The sequence below is a fragment of the Terrapene carolina genome, unplaced genomic scaffold, assembly GCF_002925995.2.
Source record: "Terrapene carolina triunguis isolate 2854851 unplaced genomic scaffold, T_m_triunguis-2.0 Scaffold85, whole genome shotgun sequence".
In the NCBI taxonomy this organism is placed as follows: domain Eukaryota; kingdom Metazoa; phylum Chordata; order Testudines; family Emydidae; genus Terrapene; species Terrapene triunguis.
The window spans coordinates 13,227,475-13,253,402 of NW_020664436.1; the positions used below are offsets into that span (position 1 = coordinate 13,227,475).

Consider the following 25,928-nt stretch of genomic DNA (forward strand, 5'->3'; position numbering starts at 1 on the left):
GCCCTGCTTTAAGCAGGGGGTTGGACTAGATGACCTCCTGAGGTCCCTTCCAACCCTGGTATTCTATGATTTTAAATACTTCCAGGAACCTGGGGCTATGTATTTTGTTTGTTTAAATACAAACCCTTCCAGTAATATTTCTGAAATTACTATACACCTCTACCCCGATATAACGCTGTCCTCGGGAGCCAAAAAATCTTACCGCGTTATAGGTGAAATTGCGTTATATCGAACTTGCTTTGATCAACCGGAGTGCACAGCCCCGCCCCCCCGGAGCACTGCTTTACTGCGTTATATCCGAATTCGTGTTATATCAAGTCACGTTATATCGGGGTAGAGGTGTATTTCCTTTCCCTGTTCTTTGGATTGAGAAAATAGGAAACCCTTTGAGTGATGATAGAAAATATTATTTCTGAATAAACTGAGCCAAATCCTACACACACTGCAAATGAGTTGACACCAGTGAGACTAGTCATATGTGTAAGGGGAGCAGTATTTGACCCAGTGAGTGTAACTGTTTCTGCTGATATCAAAACTAACAAAAGTTTATTTGATAACAATTTTATAAATATTTAACAGCTTCTATGAAGCTAATATAGAGCTGATACTGATGGGTAGAAGCTATGCAAATTGTCATCACTTCGTGTTTTTAAATACCTCAAAATACATAAATCCTGTAAGAAGTTTTATTCCTGAATTCTTCAATTTCAGATTAAGTACTTTAAATCATACTGTTTACTTTTGTAAAATTCCATGTCAGAATATTAATTGATGCCATAAATCCTACAGATGGAGGTTTGGGAGGGAGTTGGGAGAGAAGTAAAATGCAGCAGTTTTGTCAGTTCATGCAACTGCACCAAACATCCTAAATCTGCTCATCATTTGGGGGATGAGAGTGGGGAGGAAGATGATGAATGGATATTTCATTCATTATACAGTACCAGTAGGGAATCAGATTCTTCAAATACTTTGGTTGCTAGTGTCAGATGTTGGAAATAAACTTGAAGTAATGTTCTGTATCTTTGTTACCACTTCATTGTTAAATGTTGGTAAAAAAGGGATCCAATCCTGCCAGGTGCTGAACACTGTTGTCTCCCATTGGTTTCAGTGGGAGTTGAAGGAGCTTAGCACCTTGCTGTCAGATCCAAGCTATGTGCGTTTTTCAGATGGCAGAATCAAATATTTGTTGTACTTAACTTCAGTTATTTCAGCAAGTCTTTGCATCTTTTAGGAAGAAAATAAAATACTGAAAGAAGATATTGCAACAGTATGTCAAGGTCATACATTACAGGGCTGTGAGTTAAATAGTACAGATGCAAGACCTAAAATATGGATCTGTTCTTAAATTGCTAAGGGATGCATTCATATAAATCATGGCTCTTGAAGGTCATATTTGCGGTGGATAATGGATTTGAGTATTACTTTTTGGTACTTTAAGATCTTGTTTCACTTCAGCTATTGTAACTATAGATATGTTGCCTAATGTAAATACTAGTTCATCATCATTCTGGTAGGGTGAAATTTACCCTAGCACAGAAGGTCTGCACAAAAACTTTCTTTGCTCAACCCTTCTGCACCTGGCTGAATTAGGGGTTAACTTTCAAATGATGCACAGAGATTTTAGTTAAGTAGCGCCTGGTAGAACTTGCATGGATAGAATTAAATGTGAGTGTTTACAAAATGTTTGCCTGATCACACTGTGTCAAACAATATTATTTAAATGACTAAAGAGAGAAGTTCAATAGAGGCTCTTACCTATTGTATACAGAGTTCCTCATTTCCATAATCCAAAATAAGGAAGACCTAAAGGCCCTGTGATCTGCTTCTATTCCTGCAAAACTTGTAATGATGCAACTATGCAGAACAACTTGGGGAAACTCCAGAAAGTGACAATCTCAAGAATTTTATATGATAATATAGAAAATGATGTTCACAGATCTCTACTTTTCTATATCATTCTATGTTACCATACACATTTTCAAGAGATAGTGTTGAGCATGATGAATCTGTTGTGTATGGCTGACTTCCACGATAACATGTTGATGACCCAGGAAATAGAATTTTTTGTAGTGTGTGCTGCCTGTGATTTGAAAGATCTGGAGAAAATGTCTCATTAATGTACATAATTAAAATAAATATGGAGGATTTGCCCCATTTTTAGAAAGAAAGGGTAGATTTCCTGAAGATTTATCCTGGATCCCTGACAGAACATGTTGATCAGTATTACAAAATGTATGGCTCAGAACTAGTCCAGATGGATATAATTTTGGGCGTGCGTGTGCGCGTCCATTAATTGTTGCCACCTGGACTATTTCTGACATTCAGATATCTGAGCAGCTCCAAAGAGCAATCATTTTGTCCTTTTCTTTTCATACTAAATAAACCTACCTCAAAAATGTTTAATTCTTTCCCCCTACATTATACTGATCTGAGGTCCAAATCCAGAATGAGAAATATTCAGTTCTTCACCAATGGCTTTGTTAGAGTTCTTATATTTCTGGGCCCTAGAAATGAGAGCTTTATACAATTGGAGAGGGGAGATTTCCAGCACTTGATTCTAGCTTTGGATTGTCCCCAGACATTGGATTCTAAAATCACAACATTGTTTTGTATGGGAAAGATTTTTAGGTACTATTTAGAAGATTTTAAAAATTATTAGTTTTTTTACTCTCCAAGCCCTTTCTAGTTGAACTCATGATACCAAGGCCCTTACTTTTGTAGATAGGGTAAAAGACAGTAGCAATAACAAGATTTTAATCTCAGACATTTCTAAAATACTTTCTTTCTGCTAGTTGTATGGTTTTCAGCACACCACACAACATATTCTGTAAGGTATCATGAGTTCAATTATAAAGGGGTTAGAGAATAAGAAAGCTAATGCGCAAAGATTGGCACTCGTTTGGAATGATCCATCTGATTCATTCGTGGCATTACAACTTGTGACCCATGCAGTTATTTGACCTGATGTAGATAAAATTTTTAAGCTGCTTCACACCATCATATGTACTTTTATACACTGTATATTGAAATCATTGGCTTCACTCCATTTAAATAATAATGGAAACCCAAATTCATACATTTATACCACAGTTCACCATCATGAATTCTCTCTAAATATTTCTGCATATTACATAACTTAACTTGTATTTCTTTATTTCCACATAAGTACATGGCTATATTTTAATTCCTCTTATATTTAGCGTATGTTTGACATTACCTATTTTCTCCGCATCACTTATAAGAATCTTAAAAAAGCCAAAGTTAAATCAGCGATGAGTTTAAATATGCCGATACTGGTGCATTTTAGTGCACATTGATACCATAACTTTGTACAGAATTTACACCAGTGAGAATTCCACATGTGAAACAAAGGACTTAGTCTGTGTTCAAGAGGGATCTATTTTATTTGGCATTCTGTATTTATTATGTTGTTCTGGATAGCTACAGATTCTTAGCCATAAATTAAATTAATGGAATCAATGGACCAAATTCATTGCTTAGAAGTTATTATTGGTTAAGGTTTGTGACCAAGTTGGTGCCATCTCACTTTATTTGGACATATGACTCTTCAAGGCATTTGCTGTGAATTTAGAGTGAGCACAGGGACTAAAAGTTGGGGGTAACTGAGTGTATATTGATTTAAATAAAGGAAAGAAGAATGGTTCTGTGGTCTAAGTAACTGATTGGAAATCAGAAGTACCAGATTGGATATCAGAAGACCTACTGTGAAATTCTAACCCTATTGAGGTCAATGACAAAATTCTTTGAGTTCAGAAGGTCCAGCATTTCATGTCTAGTTTCTATTGACAGCTGTGCTATTGATTTAAGGTCTGAGCTGGCAAAGTGATCCACATGGCAGACACTTATGCCCCCATAAAATCCCTTTAAAAACAATAGGATTCTTACAGGGTCTGAGCCTTAAGGTATAAACGTGAGCAAATCACTTTACTCTTTCCCTCTGCCTTCCTTTTGTCATCTGTAAAATTGGGACAGTTACCTGCCTCACATGTCTTGCAAAGGTTATTTAGGGTGTGACTACACTGCAAGCAAAGGGGTGATTGCAGCACGGGTAGGTATACTCATGCTAGCTTTAATATAGCTAACCTGGGTAACAATAACACCGTAGGTGTGGCAGTACAGGCTGCACCACAGGCTAGCTATCCAGAGTACAAGCCCTACAGGGAGTCTGGAGTACTCTGATTGCTAGCCTGTGCTGAAGCCCATGCCACCACCTCTACACTGCCATTGTTATTTGTTCAAGGTAGATTAAAGCTAGTGCGGTATGCCTACCAATGCTATGATCACCCCTTAACTTGCAGTGTAGACATACTGTACTCTTGATGTTTGTAATCCATTTTCAGCTCTTCAAATGGAAGGCACTATAGGAATGCAAAAATGTATTAATATAATAATTAATGTTGTGTATAGTGGTTGTCAAACCTAAACATCTGTCAGACTGGCTATGTGCCTTTATGCATAAGTCTGTAGTTTATTAGTGTAAGAAATGTGTCCAGCTGTCTATTAGTAGGAGTATTTTCACAATGTAGGAAGGACAATCATACAGTCTGACTAGCTAGTATGTCCTTAATTTAGTCTCTTCTCTCTTGAGTCTTCTGTTTATAAGAGCAAGCACCATATTCTCAGTGTCAATATAAGCTGGGAAAGCATATGATTAACTTTGTTTTTAAATATAAAGTTAAAACCTTGGGCTTTTTGCTGGTGCTGTGACAGCTAAGAAATTGGCAAGAATGATACTGCAATGCATATCCTAATGCCAGTGCAGCTGAGAGCAGAATTTGATTTATGACATGTAAATTTGATTAATTTTCTGCATAATTTCATGCTAAATATTTCCTCACCATGTAATAATTTACAAAACTTTTATTAGTAAATTATATTTTCTCCTCAAGTCAAGTTCTCAGCTTGTCATATGACTTAAATTAAGCCAGCAGTAGGGAATCTCACTCAAGCCAGGAGGCACTTTGTAGAATCATAATTAAAATGTTCATACATATCTCTGGTTCAAACTTCTTATCTCTCCCCTTGCACCCCCAATAGTCTTTTTCAGATGGAGTTTTTGCTTTAGTCACATTGTTTACCAATCACAGGCAATCTTCTTTTTTTTTAAGGCATAAATTTCCACTAGCAGGTCAACTTCACATTGCAAATAACTCAGTGTCACAACTGCAGATTCACAGCAAGAATCTTGCTTAAGACAGGTAATGAACAGGTAATGGGGACCTGAATTCTGCCTTGCAACATATTATCACGTTGCTGGGCTCCAAAGACGACTACATCCAGCTGTGCTGCACCATAGTCTGAGATTCTGTTGCATTAACCAGAAAATCTAATTCCTTGACAGTATGGTAGCAAAGCAAGAAAAACAAATGATTCCTGTTTTATTATCTCAGGAATAGGGAGACTCTTCTTTAGTCTAGACTCCAATAATCTTACTGTTAACACACAAGCAGCCCCATTGACTCTAGTAAATAAACAAACTATTCATAGGGTAAGGTACTGTTCAATATGAGTAAGGAAATTAGAATCTCTAGCCCTTGGGTTCTTGCCTTGACTTTGTATGTAAAAATAAATAAATACATGTGTGTCAAGCAATTTGTTCTTTTTGTGGCTCCTTTTTGCTTCAGATATTTGGAAATATTTTTATTTTTCCTACATAACTAATACTGGACGTTTTTTACAGGAATGAACGGCTGCTTAGATGCTCTCAGTGCAAAATTGCCAGATACTGTGATACACGTTGTCAGGTAATCATTTTTAAAAATAATGACAAGCTACTAAAGAAAAAAAATAACGCTTTAGCTGTGGGGTTTCCACTACGTTGTGTTGCCATTACCCATTAATGGTCCCTGGACATCTATGGAATCTATTAAGTCAACAAATCACTAACAATGAGCAAAAATAAATAAATCACCCTCTCATTGCAGCTTTTGCTTAATGCTTATTAATTTACCTAACTAATATAACTAATGCAGACAGTGTTGATATATAACTTTCTCACAGCCTGCCTCTTCCTCTCATTTACTTAGGTTAAGACTTTCAAAACGGGATGCCCAAAGCTAGTTATTTAAATAAGAGGCCTGACTTTTGAATACCCACAGCTGTCATTGACTTTAAGATTCTTGAATTTGAATACCATTTTCTTTCATGTAGGGTTGTGTGTGTGGTGGTTTTTTTTTTAATTATTATTTTTTTTTAGATTATGGATATAGATCTAAGGCTTCCTTCCTTACCTGGCTTTATCCTCCCCACCCCTTTTATAGTCAATAAAATAAACTAACAAACAAAATGAAGTTGAAATTGGTGGTTAGGATTTACCTGGTCAGAAAAACCTGCTGTTGTGTTTTCTGGCATACATGCAGAGAAAAACATAAAATACTCTTACTGGTTGTAAAGTAGCACTACTTTATTTGTTAGAATACAGAAGGATAACACACAAGAACCCCAAAACAGAGAGAGAAAGCCAGCTGTTCCCTAAAACAGAGAGGCGCAACTCACCCCAACTTACTTTTGGCAGGCTGTCTGCAGAACAATTGACTCTGATTGCCCACTTCCCTACAGAACAGCCTGCCTGTAAGCAGGACAAGGAAAACCACAGAGAATTGAAAGTGATAGATTACAGTTTTAACATGGTTTTCAATACCCCACAGTGCTCCTATGTTTTTACAGGTTAGGGTGTTTTTTTGTTTGTTTGTTATACCAATTCCGAGATAAATGCCAAGAAAAAAGTGGGTTTCAAGAATGTTGCCTAATATGTATTGGAATGGTGTATGTCCTAGATCTTTGAGAACTGTTTACAGTGTTGAGGGTCCTAAATTCTTTTGATAGGTGACAGACTTCAAAGGCCTGATTCTCCATGGCCTTTCACCTTGTATTGTCATTTACACTTGTGTGTTGAAAGTAGGGTGACCAGATCACACAGGTGAAATATCGGGATGCGGGGGGGGGGGGGGGGGGGGAAAAAAAAAAAAAAAAGGGGGGGGGGGGAGCAAAAAAAAAAAACGGCCTCCGGAGCTCTACGCCCCGCCCACCCCGCACTAGCATGCCTCCACTCCGTCTCCACCTCCCCCTTCCCTCCAGTGCTTGCGCCCCCATACAGCTGATCAGCGCAAGCCTGGGAGGGAGTGGGGAGGAGGAGGAGGAATGCGGCGTGCTTTGGGAAGAGGCGGGACCAGGGTGGGGATTTGGGGAGGGATCCAATGGGGGAAGGAAGGGGCGGAGTCAGGGCGGGGGGGCCGCGAGCCCCCTCCGGGCTCTGCTCCGCCTGTGAGCGGAGGCAAAATATCGGGACAGTTCGCGTCCCGACCGAAGGTAGGTCAGGACGTGGGACAAATAAGCAAATATCGGGACAGTCCTGATAAAATCGGGACGTCTGGTCACCCTAGTTGAGTCAGCACAAAATTCCCTGAAATCAGAAATCAGGTAGTGTTTGCACAAGTGTAAAAGACTATACAAGATGCAAGGTGGTGGAGAAAAGGCCCCTGCTATTTTGGCATTATGGGTCTGTCTGGGGTGTACAGACCCTGTGCTGTCTCAGCTGCTAAAGGGTTAATAGGGAGACTGCCTGCTCAGCTGGGCCTGACTGGGGGGCTCACAAAAACTGCAGAGATTAAAGGATTGCAGAGCAGAAGGGTGGGTGGCTGTTAGAGAAGCTGAGGAGCCACTGAGATCAGGAGACTTCAGCAATAGTTCTGATGAGAAGCTGCCCAGGCGACTGGGGACAGGACCACAGGGTAACCCTGAGGAACAGCTTGCAGGACAGGCACTGTAGGAAGTAGGCCAGGAAAAAAATAAGTGGTTTGTGAGAGCTTGTTACCAACCATTTTGTACAGTGTCCCTGACCTGGAACCCAAGATAGTCGGTGGACCTGGTTCCCACCAAGCTCAGCAAGGGGGGTTTATTAAGGCCTTGAACAAGTGAGCCATACCTGAAGGGCCCAAGGACTGTGTGCCCCTCATCTAGGGCCACTGGCCTCTGGAAGTATTGGACTCTTTAACACCCCAACTGGGGAAAGGACAACCAGAGACCTGGCCAAAGGGCATAGCAAGAAATCAACAAGCAGGCTAGCCGGTGAGGGGGTGCCAAAGATCATAAGGACCACCAAATGAGTCAAATTATAAACTCTTGAACATAACACTTAAATTGTGTTTTTTTAACTTTGTTGATTTTTTGAAGAAAAATATAGAAAAAAGTATGAATTGTAAGATATAACCTACTGAAAGAATGTCTTTGAGGGACTCTGTTCAAATTTGCCTAGCAGATTATTTCACAAGTCTGAAAGCTTCATTTTTTTAACGGGTCTCAGTGACCTTCAAAACATCTTTTCTTGATCAGATATTTGATATGTTTTTATGAATAAGCTATTTTTATAACTTGACCACTTTCCTTTGCAACTCATAAAAAAATTCTATTATGGGATTAGAATATATGAAGGGGAAAGATAGGTAGGTATGTCACTTTGATTCATTATACAGCAAATGCGTGCGCAACATATATTAGGTGTTTACTCTAGCATCAGTAATAATGCTACAGTTATATTTACTGTGGCAGATAATGGGAAAATATCTGAAAAAATGAAAACTATCACTGGTAGAATGTAAAAGACTGGAGCCTTTTTCTTGTGAAGCTAGTATGTCAAATAAGAATCTCACTTGACCCTACTGCCATTAAAGTCCATGGCAAAATAAACATTGACTTCAGTGAGGAAGGATCATGTCCATATTGAGTAACATGCATTTAAATTGCTCAGTTTATTTTGGCTTGGAAGTATAGTATTTAATATTGTACTTAAAGTTATTTGACAATCATGGGAATCTGGAAGAAGACATTACCTTTAGCTAACCTAGAGTGGAAAACTGTCCCCACAAATGCCAGTTTATTAAGACACTTGGGCAGTCATGGATCTTCATTCCACTTGGGGTGGGTGGTCTAGATAAACAGACTCACAATTAGACCAAGCAGGAATGTCTTTTTAGCCTTTTTGTGGCTGTTCTGAAGGGCACGGTGTTCCCTGTGATAATCCTCCTTAAAATGGCTACAAAACAAAGAGTAGTACAGTTGTTTAAGCAATGCTTCCATCAGCCAAACTGAAGGCAGCAGGCTTTACTTTACCTCTGCTGGATTTCATATGATTCATTAATATGTGCACTTCTAATTGAACTAATTGCTGAGCAAAATAAACAACTGGGCACTGAAGCAACTGCAGTTCGCACACTTAAAAAAAATCCCCCTATATTAGCAGAGAAGGACTTTATTTTATGTTGATAATTACAGACCTCTGTAGAAATGTGACTCGTGTTTGGGTTTACATTTTATGCTTAGTTGCAGCATGATTTGATTAATTTTTGATGGGTAGAAAATTAATCCCACATTAGTAAGCACTTAACAGTGTGGTTTAGGATGTCTCAGTTTCTGGACTTCTGTCTAATGCAGTAAATAAGGTGAGAGCTGTTTCAATTTAAAACCGAGTTTCATGCACTCTCTCTAAAATTGACAAAAACCATCAGATCGGCTTGAAAATTGATTGGCCAATTGAGTTTGTTGTTGTGGGGGAAACTTGAGAACAGCTCATTTTAGGCTATTGTATCTCAGGAACCCTTTGTTGAAATGACTTCCAATCAGGGCCGGCTCCAGGCACCAGCCCATCAAGCTTGTGCTTGGGGCGGCACCTGGAGGGGGGCGGTGCGGTGCTCTGGCTCCGGCCACCGGGGAGAGCGGGGCCACGGCCGGGCTCGCCGCCCTCCTCCCAGGGCTCCGGCTGCCCTCCCCCCTGGCACCCTCCCCCCGGCCGCCGGGGAGAGCGGAGCCCCGGACGGGCACTCCGCCCTCCTCCCAGGGCTCCGGCTGCCCTCCCCCCTGGCGCCCTCCCCCCGGCTGCCGGGGAGAGCGGAGCCCCGGTCGGGGCTCGCCGCCCTCCCCCTGGGGCTCCAGCCGCCCTCCCCCCACGCCCTCCCCTGCCGCACTGGGGGGGAAGGGGGGGAGGCGGCCGGAGGCCTTTTTGCCTGGGGCGGCAAAAAAGCCGGAGCCGGCCCTGCTTCCAATTTCCCCCACAACAAACAACTCAGTTGGCCAATCAGTTTTCAAGCTGATCTGATCGTTTTTGTCAATTTTAGCGAGAGTGCATGAAACTCAGTTTTAAATTGAAACACCTCTCACCTTATTTACTGCATTAGACAGAACTGTCCAAATAGAAATGTCTAAAATTTTTTTGACTCTTCAGGACAAAAAAAATAAAATAAAGCAGGAGCAACATATAATTCAGTTTAGTGGACTCCCATAACTGATATAAAGTATCAGAATCCAAATTTAAGTGTGGAAAATGAAATATTTCTAGATTTATTTATTTATTTTTTTGGAACTACACTATGAATTGTTAGGCTCTGGGTAGCTAACTTGGCAGGACTCAGCTGGGAGCCCTAAGAAGAGCAGCAGTGCAAGATCCAGAATTTGTGGTTTGTGGGAAATTCCACAATATTTAAATTTCTTTTGATTCTGAATGGGAATGAAATGTCAAATTTCAAAATTTGCTACAAAACAAATTTTATTTAAAAAAAATTGTTTTGGATCATTCAAAGCGTTTCGTTTCCATTTCAATTTTATTTTTTTTAATACAAAATGCATTTCAAAACAAAAAAAAATCAAAATGTCAAAACAAAACATTTCCACGTTATCTGAAGAAATTTCATCAAAATTGACATTTTTTCAGTTCTGACAAAACGGCATTTTCCAATGGAAAATTTTTCTGTTGCAAAACTTTTGACCAGCTTAGTCCTAACCTTTTTATTTTATTATAATGGAATTCCCTAGCCCTTTACTCTACAGAGTAGAGGTGGGCAAACTTTTTGGCCTGAGGGCCACATCTGGGTGGGGAAATTGCATGCAGGGCCATGAATGTAGGGCTGGGGTGCGGGAGGGAGTGCAGGGTGTGGGAGGGGGTGCGGTGTGCAGGATGGGGCTCAGGGCAAGGGGCTGGGGCAGAGGAGAGGTGGGGAGTGCAGGAGGAGGCTCAGGGCAGGGGTGCACGGAGGGGTGGAGGAGGGGGCTCACGGCAGGGAGTTTGGGTGCAGGAGGAGTTCGGGGTGCGGGCTCCGGCCCGGCACCACTTACCTGGAGCAGCTCCGGGGTGGCAGCGGTGTGCACCGGGGCCAGGGCAGGCTCCCTGCCTGCCTGCCCTGGCCCCTCTCCGGGAAGCGGATGGCACCACGTCCCTGGGGGAGGGCTCTGCACACGCTGCTCTTGCCTGTGGATACCTCCCCCGAAGCTCCCATTGGCCACGGTTCTCCGTTCCCGGCCAATGGGAGCTTCGGGGAGGTACCCACAGGCAAGAGCAGCGTGCAGAGCCCTCTGCCTCTCCGTCTCCAGGGGCTGCAGGGACCTGCCGGCCGGTTCCTGGAGTGGAGCGGTGCCCGCGGTGCCACGGGGTGGCAATCCCGCAGGCCGGATCCAAAGCCCTGAGGGGCCGGATCCGGCCTGCAGGCTGTAGTTTGCCCACCCCTGCTACAGAGGTAGAGATCAAAATGTAACCTTATCCCATGGAGGCTTGTGGGGGAGGGGGACACAAGGCTCCTATGTATGTCTGTGTGGAGGGAGAATGAGATGATCTCTCATGTGATTCTGGAGGAGGTTGCAGGGGGCAGAGCTTTGGAGGTAGGAGCAGTTTAGAGGATGGGAGCACTGAGTTTGGGGAGGCAGGAGCTTGGCCTAAGGTGATAGTTCAGGTGTAACAGGGCAGCCTGCTTCTCTAAGGGCCAGAAGGGAGCAGCCAACCCTGTTCAGTGGAGGGCCCGGGCAGGCGAGTGTTGGGAATGATCAGACGCAGCTGGGTGACATCAGGTGGGGACTGGGTCTGATAGCTGCCAGCTAGAGGATATGGGGTGTGTGTGCTGGGACTAGGAGAAGGCCCTCCTGTGACTAAAGCCCAAGCTGCTGATAGTGAGGCAGAGGAGTGAAAGGGGGGAGAGGTCCAGTGCAAGAGCCTGGGCTGAGCGGGGCTAGAGAATATAGGAGGCAGCATGTTTCTTTCTGAGGCCATGGAGGGCTGGCAGGAGCAGAGGAGTCTTGAGGAGAATAGGGTGCTCTCCCCTTGGCTTTCTTTGCTCCTCAGTCCCATGTTGTTACTACTGAAAAATCTAAGGCAATTTACCAGGGGAAAAAGGCTCTGTTAAGATAGATTTGAGACGCTGGCCACATAACCTTGCCTTGTGCTATTTGTACCCCATTTGGCTGTGAGAATGTAAATGCTCTGACTGAAAGCCAGGAAATGTAGAGTTAAGGTGACTTTTCCTACACACAACCACCGTTTTGGGAGGCAGAGATTTAATGCAGTTGCAACTCTCTGAAGTCTGAATGACTGTCCTCATTCCAGCATTCCCTCAGTAAAATAAATAATAAACGCATCCACTCTGTGATCAGTTTTGGTTTGACTGCAATGATAAGGAAAAGATGCAATCTTAACATCATTCTAGTGTGAAAACGTATCTCTAAGTTTAGGAGACTGTGACATATGATGCTATGCGATACTGCATATTTCATCTCATTAGTGCGTTATTGGTTGGGAAAGCTATTAATCATGTTGATGTTACCGTTAGCATATCTAAAATCCTATGCAGCATTTATGTTAGGAAATTTTTTGACAGATAAAGGCTGACTCCAAAGAGCAATTTTAGCTGAAGCAGGATAAAAATGCCAATATAATTATATTACACAGAATGATGTCTGGACACTTACAAGCATGACCTTGTTTCTTTGTGACAAAAGTAATTCTACTCAGCAGTAGATATTTAACTTGTATTTGTCAGATACTTAGTGACACTAACTGTATTATAATGTCTAGTTGGGGTCATTTTGTTCACTTGTAGAGTTACAAATAAAGAAATATAGGAACAAGGCTCCCATGTGGAAGAAAAAAATATTAACTAATTTATTACTTGAAGGCATAAGAAAGATACTCCAAAGTAAAATAACTGCTACCTGATATTGACATCTTGTTATTTAAAGTAAAAAACATCCAGTTGATGCTATTCATAGTGTTATATTGCTTATAATCATTTGATTACCCACACAGAATGCAAAATTAGATGTTTATTTTCAACCCATGAGTTCACAGATTCCCATGAACTACCACTTCCAGTTCTTGATACACCCTCTATCCTTCCTTCTGGGGTCATTCATGTAACCAAGCAATGGGAATTCTGCAAACAAAAGATACAGTGAAACCTGTCTTAAGGCACTGACCAAAATTGGTTGCTTAATATAGGTCTAATAGTGGTAGAGTAGTACTGAACTCAATAGGCCAGAGGTGAGTCACCTTTCACCAGCTGAGAATCAGGACCATTGTGTTTGTGTTCTGGGATGTCTCTTACAGCTGGAAGCTGTCTGGGATGGTGGTCTCTTGTAAGAGTTTCATAGTCTTTTATGATAAATTCCCACTGCCGGGGTCTTTGTTCCTATCATCTGATGGATGGGGATTCCTCCAGCTTTAGAATTTTAAAACTATTAAATCACCTCACCAGAGGGCAGTGTACACCTGCCCCTGCTCAAGCATTATAGCATCCCTACTTCTTCTGCCCATCATTTCCTATTTTACTGCTGATTGTAGAAGAGCTATTTCTGGGTCAGACATCATGCAGTCTGATACTGATAGCTGATACGTGACAGAAAGTGTTTTCCGCAGTTGGTTGTTTCGTTTCTCCTACTGCCTTTCGGTTGGAATCTAAATCGCCTTGTGGAGCCCTATGTTTGTTTTAACTGTTATATCTTTTTGTTAACTGTTTCTTTTCTCCTTTTCACTTTTACACGGACATCTGTAAAGCAGCCCTGTAGCTTCAGACTTTGCTCTGAATGCCAGTATTAGATGTATACAGGCTTAAAAATCTCCAATTCTATCACATAGACTTTATATGAAACTGTGGAAGCAGAAAAAGAACTGTCAGAAAAGAACTGCAATGCATGACAGTTTGTTAGCAAGAGTCAGGCTAACTGTAGCCCTGATAACGCGAGATTTGTAGAAGCGAGGATTGTGTGAGGCGGGTGAGAAAGAACTGTGTGAGAAGTTATTGCGACCTTGTGTAGATAATATGGAATGTAGACTAAGAGTCTACATTAGTGAGCAAAACAAGATATCAGAATGACCTATGTATAAACAAAATGCAGTTGTTGCTCATTATTGTCTGTAACAAAAGGTATAAATGCTTGCTGTAATTGTTTACTGTTGAGAGAGACCTGCTTAGCTCTCTCCCTCTGCACAATTGTGAGAGTTAATAAAGCATCTGACTTGCTGTACCCAAACAAAAGAGTGAGAACTCAGTTTTTCTCCGACAAAACATTAACAAAAATCTGGATTGACTGAAGTAACAAAAGCAAACTGAAGGAAAACAAAAAGAGCCCAACCTTCCAGCATAACAAGAGACTTGCTTAAAGATCGTTGCTGCTCCTGCTCCCCAATGATGTTAAGGAAGAAGTGCCCCAGTTCTGCGTATGTGCACACCCTCCCTCCATCCCCTCCTCCCCCCTGTGTTCCTCTATCCTGTTAAATCTGTCCCTTCGGTAAATAAAAATAAGTCCAGTGAAAGTTGTAAGTTGTTCATTCAGGACCCAGTCTTGCATATACTTACACACAAGCAACTTTACTCTCACGAGTAGCCACATTGATTTCAATAGGACTGCTCATGTGTGAAGTAACTCCATATATAAATGTTTGCAATCTCAAGATCTAAAACAGAACATTACTTTTGGTTTCTTTTGATTGTTTCCTATCCCAATGCTTCTAATTTATTGGTTTTGTTCCTATAAAGGGTCAAATATAAATCATTCAGGTTCTTGATTTTCTGATTTATCATTCCTTCTGCTTTTAATTTTCACATTCTTTAAAGCTGTGAGCAGTTAGCGTCCCTGCTTTTAAAATCCATTTACTTGCCTACTAATGACTATTAACAAATGAGAAACCTCAATTTTTAAATTGTGATCTTAAAAAGATTTATAACTTGAGTCCTAATGACACCTTGCAAAGATTTCATCAGCCAGATAATAACTGAAGAGAAGAATTAAGTAGTTAAATTGAAGCCAAGTTATTTAATACCCTAACATAACTGGTGAATACTGATGTGCATTATAGGTCATTAACACTATTGAATGTCTTGGGCCTGATTCTTCTTTCACATTGTGGTAAATCAGGAGTAACTCCACTGAGTCATTGAAATTGTACGGGGGGGGGGGGAAAAACCCCTAGGTAAATGAGAAGAAAATCAGGCTCAATTTATTTATCATATAAAAAAAATATTTTAAGTAACTTCACTTTCCCCAGTCGCTGAAAGCTCAAGTAACAATGATGGCATTTATACCATATTACAGTTTACAAAAAAAAAAAAAAAAATCAAAGTTAAAAGAAGGTCATTTACAGTGCAATGTCATGCACTCAAAAGTTATGAAATGTTGGATATAAGGTTCCTGTGCAGTTTTAATTCTGCCCCCTTCTGTGTCTATCCTGTGCATAGAACGAGGGGTTCTGTGGAAAAAAATACTATGTGATCATAATGCATACACACAAAGGGGCAGAATTAAAGTTACACAGGCAACTTTAAATCTGGCATTTCATAACTTTCAAGTGCTTGACTTTGCAATCATAATAACGTTTCTTGCAATGTAGTTTTTATGTGTAATTTCCTAGGATTTTTTAATGTTAGTTGTCTGCCCCCGTTATTGGGGGTTGAACCTTCAGTACTGGAGCACAGACTTTATAACTTGAGCTACACCACTAACTACATCAACTTGCAGTAGAAGAAGGCTGTTTTCCTAGAGGAGAAGATAGGTTGCTGGGGGCATTTTTGGATGGACAGTCTGGCCTGACTCTCTTCCCAAGTCCTATGCTATAGCTGTGATCCCAGGTGTTCCATAGTACAGTGTGTGCTGCTGCTTTGGCAGTGGCATGGGCCCAGCACTTCAGAATGTTGCTGTTCAGTTATTTTGGAAGGCTGACTACAGAAGAGATGCAAAGGAAATGGCGACATGGCATCCCACAGTTTATATTTCAGCAAAACCTGAACCGAAGGTCATGAGACAAAGAAAAGGCAGTTGTCTAGCCCAAGGCAGAGCTACCATGTATAACATTCCTTGTGTGACGCTCTGTGCGTTTGGTAAAGCTGTCACACATTTGTGCCTCTCAGCTGAGATGTCATCATGCATCTGGCCCAACTGTGGGATGATTTTACAAGCAGTTGGGGCTTTTGGTTGCTGGAGGCCACTGTGGTGCTGCTTCTCTTGCTACTGCCAGTGCTGGATGAGGGCAAGAACAAGCAGCTAAGAGGCAACAACACAAGGTGTTGGAACCACATATCAGCCCCAGGTTCCCTCACCACCACCACCACCCAGCTCTCTCCAACATAATCCCCTAATAGACCCAACGCGCACCTGCTCTCCCAGGAGCTCCCTGCCCCTCAGCAAGACTTACACCCACTTGCTCCTAGCACCCTATCTACCTCCCAGGAATTACCAGCCCCTCAGTAACCCCAGCATCTACCTACCCTCTGGCAATACCATAACTCCAAGTATCAACAGTTCCAGTAACCACCCACCCAGTTTCCCCCTACCCCTCCCCTGCTTCCCATTCAGACTCCCTGCCCTTCTCCTGGGGTACCCTCAAATATCTGCCACAGCTGCCAGTTTAACTAAACTTCATACGCTCTTTTTGCTAGGGAGTGTACACTGTATGCGTAAGTTTATGGTTACACACAAATTATTTATCTGAGTAGCATAAAATATCACACATGGAGCCGAGCAAAACTTGACAGCAAGGGTGAGGGCTCCCCCCCTCCCCCAACCCCACCCCTCCGACGCCCCGCTGAATATCAAAGCCTGCTGCAAACAATGAAGAAATGGTTTTAAAGTGTTGAGTAGCCAAAGTATACTGGTCGCTACCAGTTCCCTCTATCGTCATCTTAGCGTGTGCACAACGTGCCTCAGGTGGCACATGACCAGGATTCATCACAGAATTTCGTTGCTGGTTGGATCATTAGCTTCCTGGGCCCAGGCCAGGTACTGATGGGGAGCATGACATGAACACTGATCCATGCCCCCACAGCTCCCTCTGTAATCTATATCATTAATGTATTTGTTGGTCTGAAATAAAGTGTATCACTTTTTTTTTTTTTTTAATGTAACAGAAAGAAGCCTGGCAGGAGCACAAGCGAGAATGCAAGTGTCTTAAGAGTATTGAGCCTAACTTTCCTCCTGACTCAGTGAGACTTGTTGGCAGGATTGTTTTTAAACTAGTAAGTGACATTCTGTTAAACATATCCTATTCCACAGTTACACGGAAACAGCCTTGCACTCTAAATTTGTAATGTAATTAAAGACTAAAAAGCAGAGGTGGCTGGGTGGATGAACAAAATGGAACATGCATTTAGCATTACAAAATCATTGATTAATTCCTAGCAACACTGGAAACATCAGGAAATATGAAAATAGACGTAATTAAGCTCCAGGGGCCTGCTCATGAAACGGTTGCAGAAGAGCAACGTCTGTTGAAGTCAATGGAAGTTTCTCTTATGCAGTGACTATGTAATTGAGTCCCAAAATTCATTCCCTCAGAAATGGAGAGGGAAGATGATCACTTTGGGCTTGATCCTGCACCATTGAAGTTGATGGGTGTTTTGGCATGGACTTTCGTGGGAGCAGGATCCAAGCCCCTTTTGAGTAGAAGTGAATATACAAGATTTTGCATAAGAATTAAATGCTGGTGGATATTTTCTTTTGGGGTGTACAATACAGTGCTCTGCAGACTTGTTAGCTTAGGTTCTGTTAGATTTTTCTGAACTCAACTGAAAGTTCTGGGCTTACAATCTTTCCACAATGGTGGTTCTCATATTAATCTGCATGGACTAAATGCTATGCTTACTTCAACTACCTATGACTAAGAGGTTGCAAATCAGCAAAGAATGTTGCCTTTTTTGTTGGCCCTAGTCCTAATGCCCTTATTCCCAGACCAAAATATATGTATTTGGTATAGTTTGAGGACTTAAAATATTATTTGTTATATTGTTTTGTACACTGTTATGGATGTATGTTTGGCAGTGCTTTTAAAGAGAATATATATATAAACACATACCCTTCCCTTTATATTAATTACAGTCACATGAAGTGAAAGAAGATTTCTAGTTTTATAAATTGTTCCCTATTAAGGGACACAGGGCTGAAGTAAATTACTAAAGATAAACTGCCAAAGCCAAGAAAATATATTAGTGGGAAGTGTCATAACAAAAAAAAATCATTTAGTATTTTTATGGTGGTTTATAGAATATGTGACATGAACAACAAAAGATTTATGTCACTGCTGTTACTGTTACTTACTTCACGGTAATGAGTAATTCAGGTTTGTAAAGTACTTTGGAGATAAAATGTGCTCTATAAATGCTTATTATCATGCATTCATTATTTTTGTTTTTTCCCTTCAGCTTGGACAATCAGCAGCATGTCCTTCTGAGAAACTCTACTCTTTTTCTGATCTTCAGTCAAGTAAGTAATCACCATCCACATGGCTGTAAATGCATAGTATAATTGGTTTGTTTTCTTCTGGCTCGCCCTTCTGAAATTCTGTTCTGTGGAATAAATCGTAAATGAAAAAAATCAAAGTGTAGAAGGGAATGAAAGACCCTCTTTGAACTGCTGAAATTTCTGTGGAAAATTAGGTTATAGTTTTCTACTGCTAGTGTGGGGCTTTTTGCACAACCATTGACTTCAGTTGGACTTTTGCCTGATTTAGAGTATGCACCTTATTTGTTAGATTTGTTTCTTTAAGATAACATCATATCTGCTAGAATAGGTAAAAATTTCTGAGTGAATCTAGTTTAAAAAAACAAATTCACACACTTTTTGGTCATAAACACTTTTTATCTATTTTAGTTTGTTGTTAATTTAATATTGCCTTTGTGCATAAAGATTCAACGGAACTTCTAATAAGAGAAAAATGAGACTGTTTGAGGCTCTTATTAAATGTTTGTTTTTCTGAAAATTCAGTGTGGACAAAAAGATCAGATTGTGTTTCCATAAGTTTCAGGTACTCATGGAATGGTTCTGCCTTCTAGTCTTTCAAAGTTAGGCTGCTTCTAAAATAGATAATACTGATCCTTTCAAGTCTTTGATAGCTCAGAGTCTCTATTGGTCTGACTTAAAGGGCAAAAAGTACATTCAGTTCAATTTATTGCAGCACAAGAGAAAATTAATAGTAAAAGGGACATTGTGTAGATTAATGTAAACATTTTGCTTGCCTTTTTAAAACTGTTCTAATTTGGCAAGGAACCATGGTCTAGATTTTAAGTAACTTCATATATGTAGCATCAATGAAATATTAAAAAACCCGAAGACGCAACTACTTATTATGCTATTTTTGTTTTTCTGCTGTAGTGCCTGCCATTGTATTCACCTTTTTGCATAATACAAGGACAAAGGAATATTAGTAAGGCGACCAACTTAAAAGTGATAACTCAGAATTGAAATGGATTCCTTTTATTAGCTAGTAGAATGCACTGCTGGATATTCTTAAATGAAGTGGTTTAGGAATATTCAAAAAGGGATTAGACAGTTAGGTGAATAAGAACAGCATTTACAATTACTCTAGTGAGATTACAACTTAAAAACTATTGATCCTCATGCTTCAGGAAATTGCTGGAATCAGTAAGAAATTTCCCTTCGTAATATAGTATTATACAGCTCGCCAGGTGCACAGTGGGCAGTGAGTTTCCTTTGAAGCATTGGGTATCCGCTGCTGCTATGGTACAGTCTTTCTTACTTTATGGTCTTAATTTCTTGCATATTAACTGGGGGCAGAGTCTGGTAAGGTATGGAGAACAATATCTCCTGAGAGATGCTGAGAGGCCTGAACTTACCTTGCCTTCATCAAAGTCAGTGAGAATCAGGGGTATTAGGAGCTGAAGTAGCTGAAGGATCAGGCTGAGTGTGAATATATGATACAGAGTCTGTGAACCTCTGCCAGAAAACTTGCAATAAAATTCTAATTTTTAAGAAAATCCAGGCATTGCACAGAGTGTTTGATGCCTCTCAATGGCTTTAAAAGGCTTGGTTCTTTTTAAGAAACTAGCAATGGGAGGCAAATCTCACAGATACATACATTTACTGTATCATCTGTGTCTGCTCCCAGAGCTTTAATAGTATGATGTCTGCTGTATGGTCTTAAACTCTGAAGTGCAGCTTACTCAAAAGCCATAGATACTAGCTGATACTGTTGCTTTCTGGAATGACACCTGGTGAGCTGTGTCACTTATGTAGTCTTGTCAAGTTATCTTCTATGTAAATATTTACTCTTGCTGTCTTAAAGCTTACAAATTCAAAGTTTCACCAATATAAAAGAAATTTTGAGATGGCAAATTAATCGTTGGTACATATGATTGCGTACTGAGTTTTTGATGCCCCCTTTTTGAGGGTCCCTCCTTCCAATTGTACCTTACCTCTTTGTTGCCCATTAGATTAGGAGCCACCGAATCAGACAGCGGCCTCAGGGATTAAACCCTAGCAGAGGTTTCAGACCCAAACTGGGAGTATCTCCCCAAATGGATGTAATCAGCTACAACTGAGCCTAGTTAGGCTCCAACACTTAGAAAGCTTCCCTGAGAGGAAAAGAGAGGGGTTTGCAGACCAGGAGTTGGGATGGTGAGCTGTGGAGGCATCAGAGTGCTGGCCTGGTTGTTTGAAGTTAAGACTGTTTTTACAAACAGTATTGTTTGTTTGGAGTTCAGACTGCGAAACTGCATGAGTTGAATATGGCTATAGACTTTGCTGGCTCAGGTTATTTTGGTTGAAGATGTCCCATAGAAATAAAATAGAAGCCCCAGAGAGGCTTTGTTTTGTTTAAGTGGGGCTGCCTGTAAGCATTTTCATTAGCCACTCATTAGCCTGTCACTTTCCCCAAAAGCAATTGCTCCTCACCCCCATTCTACACCAAAGACCATAACACGCAATTGCAAATAATAGCTTTGTTTTACTGCACTGATAATCATTAAAGTTGATACAGAACTTCATTACAAGATGAATTTGATTTGGAGAGGCATGGTCTGCTCTTCACATCCTCTTTCAGCTACAGGCACAGCTTGTAGACTGTGCCAGTGTAGACGGCCCAAAGCAGGTTCTGGGCGTACCATGAGCAACGCTTCTCTTGTCAATACGTAAGTAGTCTTGGACATGGCTGATGTTGAAGAAATGAAAGTTGAAGTCTTCACATCAGATATCATAATATATGGAGCCGTAGCTCTTCTCAAACAACAAGCTTTTATTAGGCAGAGCAACAAGCTACAAACAACACAAGCTGGTTTCCATCTTTGTTACCGGAGATCACGCCGTTTTCAGGAACCCTCAGTACATTACAGAGACATCTAGAGTTTGAGTAGCACAGCTGCAAGTGAATACTTTTACAGAAGTTAATATATTTGCCGCCATTTTTGTTTGCCACTAGGAGTTGCAAGGGATCTGTATAATGGACTGGTAGTACCGCTACCTTAATTTGCCATCCATCAGATCATTACTTTTCAATACTATTATGTACTGCCTCTTTGGAATGAGAATTATTTTCTTTGATTTAATATGTGTGTGGTTTATACACCCCCAATGTCACTTCTCCCGTTTGCTTCTCTCTCTCTGTATATATGTATTCTCCTTTGGGAGGAGCAATATATTCCTCCACCTCCTCTTTTCAAGATCTACTCTGCCAATTTCATAATCACCCAGAATCTGTTGCACACGCTAAATCTGAGATTAATGGTCTGGAATGTCACCTTGATCATCTGCTGCATTTGCTACTTCTGCATTACTCTTAATGCATTAGTACTTAAAGGTCTAAAATTGGTGAAGGTTCTACAGGCTATATCTCTACTGTGGTTAAATTTATCAAGATTCAAATCCTATATTATTCTTTTAAAGTTGTAATATATGCAGAAAGGAGTATACAACATTGTGTGCAAATACTTTGCTGTCTGCCTCCTGCTAGTGTCAGTAGGAGCTGCATAACTAAATCCCTGTCATAATATAGTAAAGTTGTCACAAACCTTATATAGCATTGTCTCTCCAAGACTAGGGTCTAACACAATTAAACTCATTTCTAAGCACACAGAATTAAGGTATTTACAAGTTATGTTTCACTTTGATTTTTGCCTTTGGTCTCATGATGAGTTGGGAAAAACAAAGTTCCTGATCATTTGCCATTAAATATCTCATGGGACTTTTTTGCAAGAATTGCGGGTGTCCTGGATAAATTCCAATTTGAGTAATTACATTCTGTTTCAACCTCTCTAAATTCTCCCTGAAGTTTCAGTTGGATGCAATATTCTTGTTCACATCTGTCCTAACCTGTAGTGTCCCTCTGCACTGGGCTGTTAAATTATTGCTGCGTTCTGTCATAGACTAAACTAAACTAAAAGGAAGGAGGAGACAGGGAGGAAGTGTGGCCCAGTGAACTGAGAGGAGATTTGGGTTCTTTTCCCAGCTCTGACATTGATTTGCTCTTTGAAGTTTGGCAATTCACCTAGCCTGATTTACAGAAATGCAGTGCACATGCAGCTCCCATTGTCCTCATTTGGAATTGTGATTTTATTATTTAATATCAGAATAATATTTACTTGTATTAGTACTGGTTTTAAATGTCAGCTTTCTTTAACTCAATCTTTATGTGGTATTTTCCCTTTCTATGTGTACCATAGTCCTTGTACCCTGCTTATTCCATTTGTCAGCATAAAGCAATTTGTGACACTTCATATGAAGAAAGTGATATAAAAATGCATCCGGTTGTAAGGAGGATGAAATTGTAGGATAACATGCAAACACATTTTAATTGTAACAAACTTAATTGACTAATTTAGTATTTAACATATTGTATCTGCTTGCACATCTGTTTTATCTTTAGGCTTTTGATCATTCACTCAGCATAATGTTTGTGATTTGGAAGTAGCAACTTGATAAACTCTGCTTAGTGATGATATGTAGCTGTCAAAAATAGTGGCATATAATTACTTTCTGTCAAAATTAAATTTGGGATTGGAAATGTCTAGATTGAACTGCTGCCATTGGACTTCTTAAAGATGTTGGCAGAAGGTTTTATTCATGCTTTGCTGTATTTTTTTCCCTAAGATATTGAAGAGTTAAGCGAAGAAATGAAAGAGGGTCTCAGGCACCTGGCACAGACATTGCAGCTTTATTTGCGAGTGGAGATCCAGGAGGCTTTTCAGCTGCTACCTGCAATAGACATTTTTCAGATCTTCGCAAAAGTAAGTGTTAAAACTGATTCCTGACAATTCTATCAATTATCTACTTCTCTTCTTGATTTATTTTTGGGGTTTACAACACATCCATCCAGAAAGCTTTCTGAAAATGCAGTGATATATGACATAATGTCAGAATGACCAGAAAAGTCTGTTCCACTTCAGTCATTATTTAAGCAAATTCCCATCCCTTGAACAGCAGTTTTTCTTTTGATATGATTGCTACTTAAATTAAAATAAGGAATTGCATGAAAAGGGAATTTTAAAATGAACACGACATTTTTGGTGTAATTTAATAAAGGACAAAGATTGAAAAATGACTTAGGATGATTAATAAGTCATATCTTTTCCAACTGTCTTGCCTTTTGAATAAGATGTTAGAGTACACCGTACTCTGCTTTATACTTCAGAATATTTCTGCAAAACATAATATCCTATATTTGTAGATACATTCATATTTCTGTTTTGTCTTTTTAATAACAAGTGTTAACATGTTCCATAACACTATTACATTCCTCAAATGGTAATTTCAGGTGTCAGAGACGGTAGACATAGATGATCTGGAAGAAGTACTGGAGTTTCATTTCCACATCTACTAAATGTTCAATACATTATGTGCTATATACCATTGACTTTTCCAGTACATATTTTGTTGCCTTTGTTCTAGGAAGTTTCATTAAACAATTCCTTTAGAGGTATTGTAGATGGAGAATACCTATATTTCTACTTAAGAATTTTAGATGGTGTTTTTTTTTCTGATTGGTTGCTAGTACATTCACATATACTTCAGCACAACTGATCTCTCTCTCTCTCTCTCTCTCTCTCATTCTCACCTTCACACACACATATTGTGTTTAACTGTTTTTACATTATGATGTGACCCAAATAACCCTTAGACTTTTTTAGTCCTGTAAAAGGGAGAGTCTCTTAATAGTTGCAGTATATAGGTCTTTTTGGCTGTTTGCATGATGGGTAGGGTGACCAGATGTCCCGATTTTATAGGGACAGTCCTGATTTTTTACACTTGCTATCTGGTCACCCTAATGGTGGGTTGAATGTTTTTGCAATGGAAGAAAAATTGAAAGGGAATATGAGCCTCATTATCAAATATATCGTCTAGATTGAATTTTTACAGATTGCTGAATTTGGTGACTAATGTGAATTGCAACTTTCTCTGGCAAACCATGATTATTACAAAGGTGAAATTTATGGCAATGAAGAAAGCTCACAGAAAGCCCAATGAGTCACTCAAAACCTCTATGTAATATGTTTAAGTTCCACTAAGAGGCTTTTGTTGTTTTGTGCAAGCCCTCTATTCTGGTATGAATTTTACCAGGTGAATTTCACTTGAAATATACATATGTATTAATCCTGTGAAGAGAATTGGCATTACGGCAAATAAATCCGAGGCTTAAAAGATGAGGCTTGGTTAGTGGAATCAATCAAGTCATAGGTTGCCGTGCTGTGGCCTTGTACATAATAGTAATCCATGAAATAGAGGCTGTAATGATACTGGGCCTCTCCCTGTTCTTCCCATGGACTTCTTTCAGAGCAGTATTGGACTTTTGCCTACAAATGAAAAATAGTTATTGTAAATCTTTTTAAATTTTTTTTTGATTTACATAAATAGTGATAGAATACAAAAGAGAGAGATTCCTGTGAAGTAGCTGGAAAATGCAGCCTTTAAAAGATGCACATACCTTTCATAGGTCCCACTTTTTGTCCTTTGGTAATGACATCGTACTGTCATCTGGCTTCTTCCCTTCAATGCATCCCCTCGTGGCTGGGCATTTGCCTTGGTTTCCATCTGTGTCAGTTTAGAAATGTGGCCTGTAGTGCTCAGCCTCTCTCTGTGGCTCCAGCCCTCCTCCTCTTTTGGGGTAGTAAGAGGTGAGTGCCGAAGAGTCCTGTAATGGGCCTCCAGTTGGTAGTCTCAGGCCCAATATGTCCCTTTCCCTCCCTTGTCAGGGAAAGGACGAAGGAAGTTGAAGCAGGAACAAAAATGAAATTCAATAGTCTTATGTTGTGACCAACACCCTGGAGCTTCAGCAGTCTCTATTCCTTTCCCTGGGAAGAGTGGTAGGGGGATGCAAGTCTGCCCTCTCCTCTGAGTCCCACCCTGGGATCTCTGAGTTGGGCAGTCAAGGACTGTTTGCTTACGTCTCCTGCTGCCTCCCTGGGCTGCTTGCTATCTCTTGCAGGCATCTTCTGCATGGTAACCTTCCCCTTGATGCTTCTGCCAGGGAATTGGTCTCTCTGGGCAGCTTTCCCCTGTCTGATGCTGTGGAGCCCTTTCCTGTAGCTGCCCTGCTCCATCTGGGTTGCAGCTTGTTGTTCCAGCTGTTGCTAGCCAGCCATTTAGCTGCAGCTGGAATAGAGATTGCTCTCATTATTAACTCTTTAGTGTCTGCTGCCATGTTGGGGTCTATACACCCCATCACACTGACCATCAACTTCTTTATAAAATATAAGGTGGCTGAGTGAAATAAATAATTTAAGCCTTTGTAAGATATTAGGAGGATTCTTAATTGTTTATTTAGGACTTTTTTTATATGCATTTATTCCATGCTTGGCAAAAACTGTGTGGACACTTGATGTTCATAGTTTGGAGAATGAGCAAACCACTACGAATTTTTTTTTATTTTTCATTTCTAT

At 40.3% G+C, this 25,928-nt stretch overlaps 1 protein-coding gene across 1 annotated transcript in view; it reads left to right on the forward strand.

Annotated features, from left to right (window-relative positions):
• The window catches only part of SMYD3 (SET and MYND domain containing 3), a 633,981-nt gene that overhangs the window by 97,689 nt on the left and 510,364 nt on the right, over nucleotides 1–25,928 (forward strand). The window contains exons 2-5 of the mRNA XM_024210270.2: nucleotides 5,702–5,765; nucleotides 17,175–17,282; nucleotides 18,465–18,525; nucleotides 23,143–23,279. Of these exons, the coding sequence (XP_024066038.1) occupies nucleotides 5,702–5,765; nucleotides 17,175–17,282; nucleotides 18,465–18,525; nucleotides 23,143–23,279 (370 nt within the window). The remainder of the gene's footprint in view (nucleotides 1–5,701; nucleotides 5,766–17,174; nucleotides 17,283–18,464; nucleotides 18,526–23,142; nucleotides 23,280–25,928) is intronic.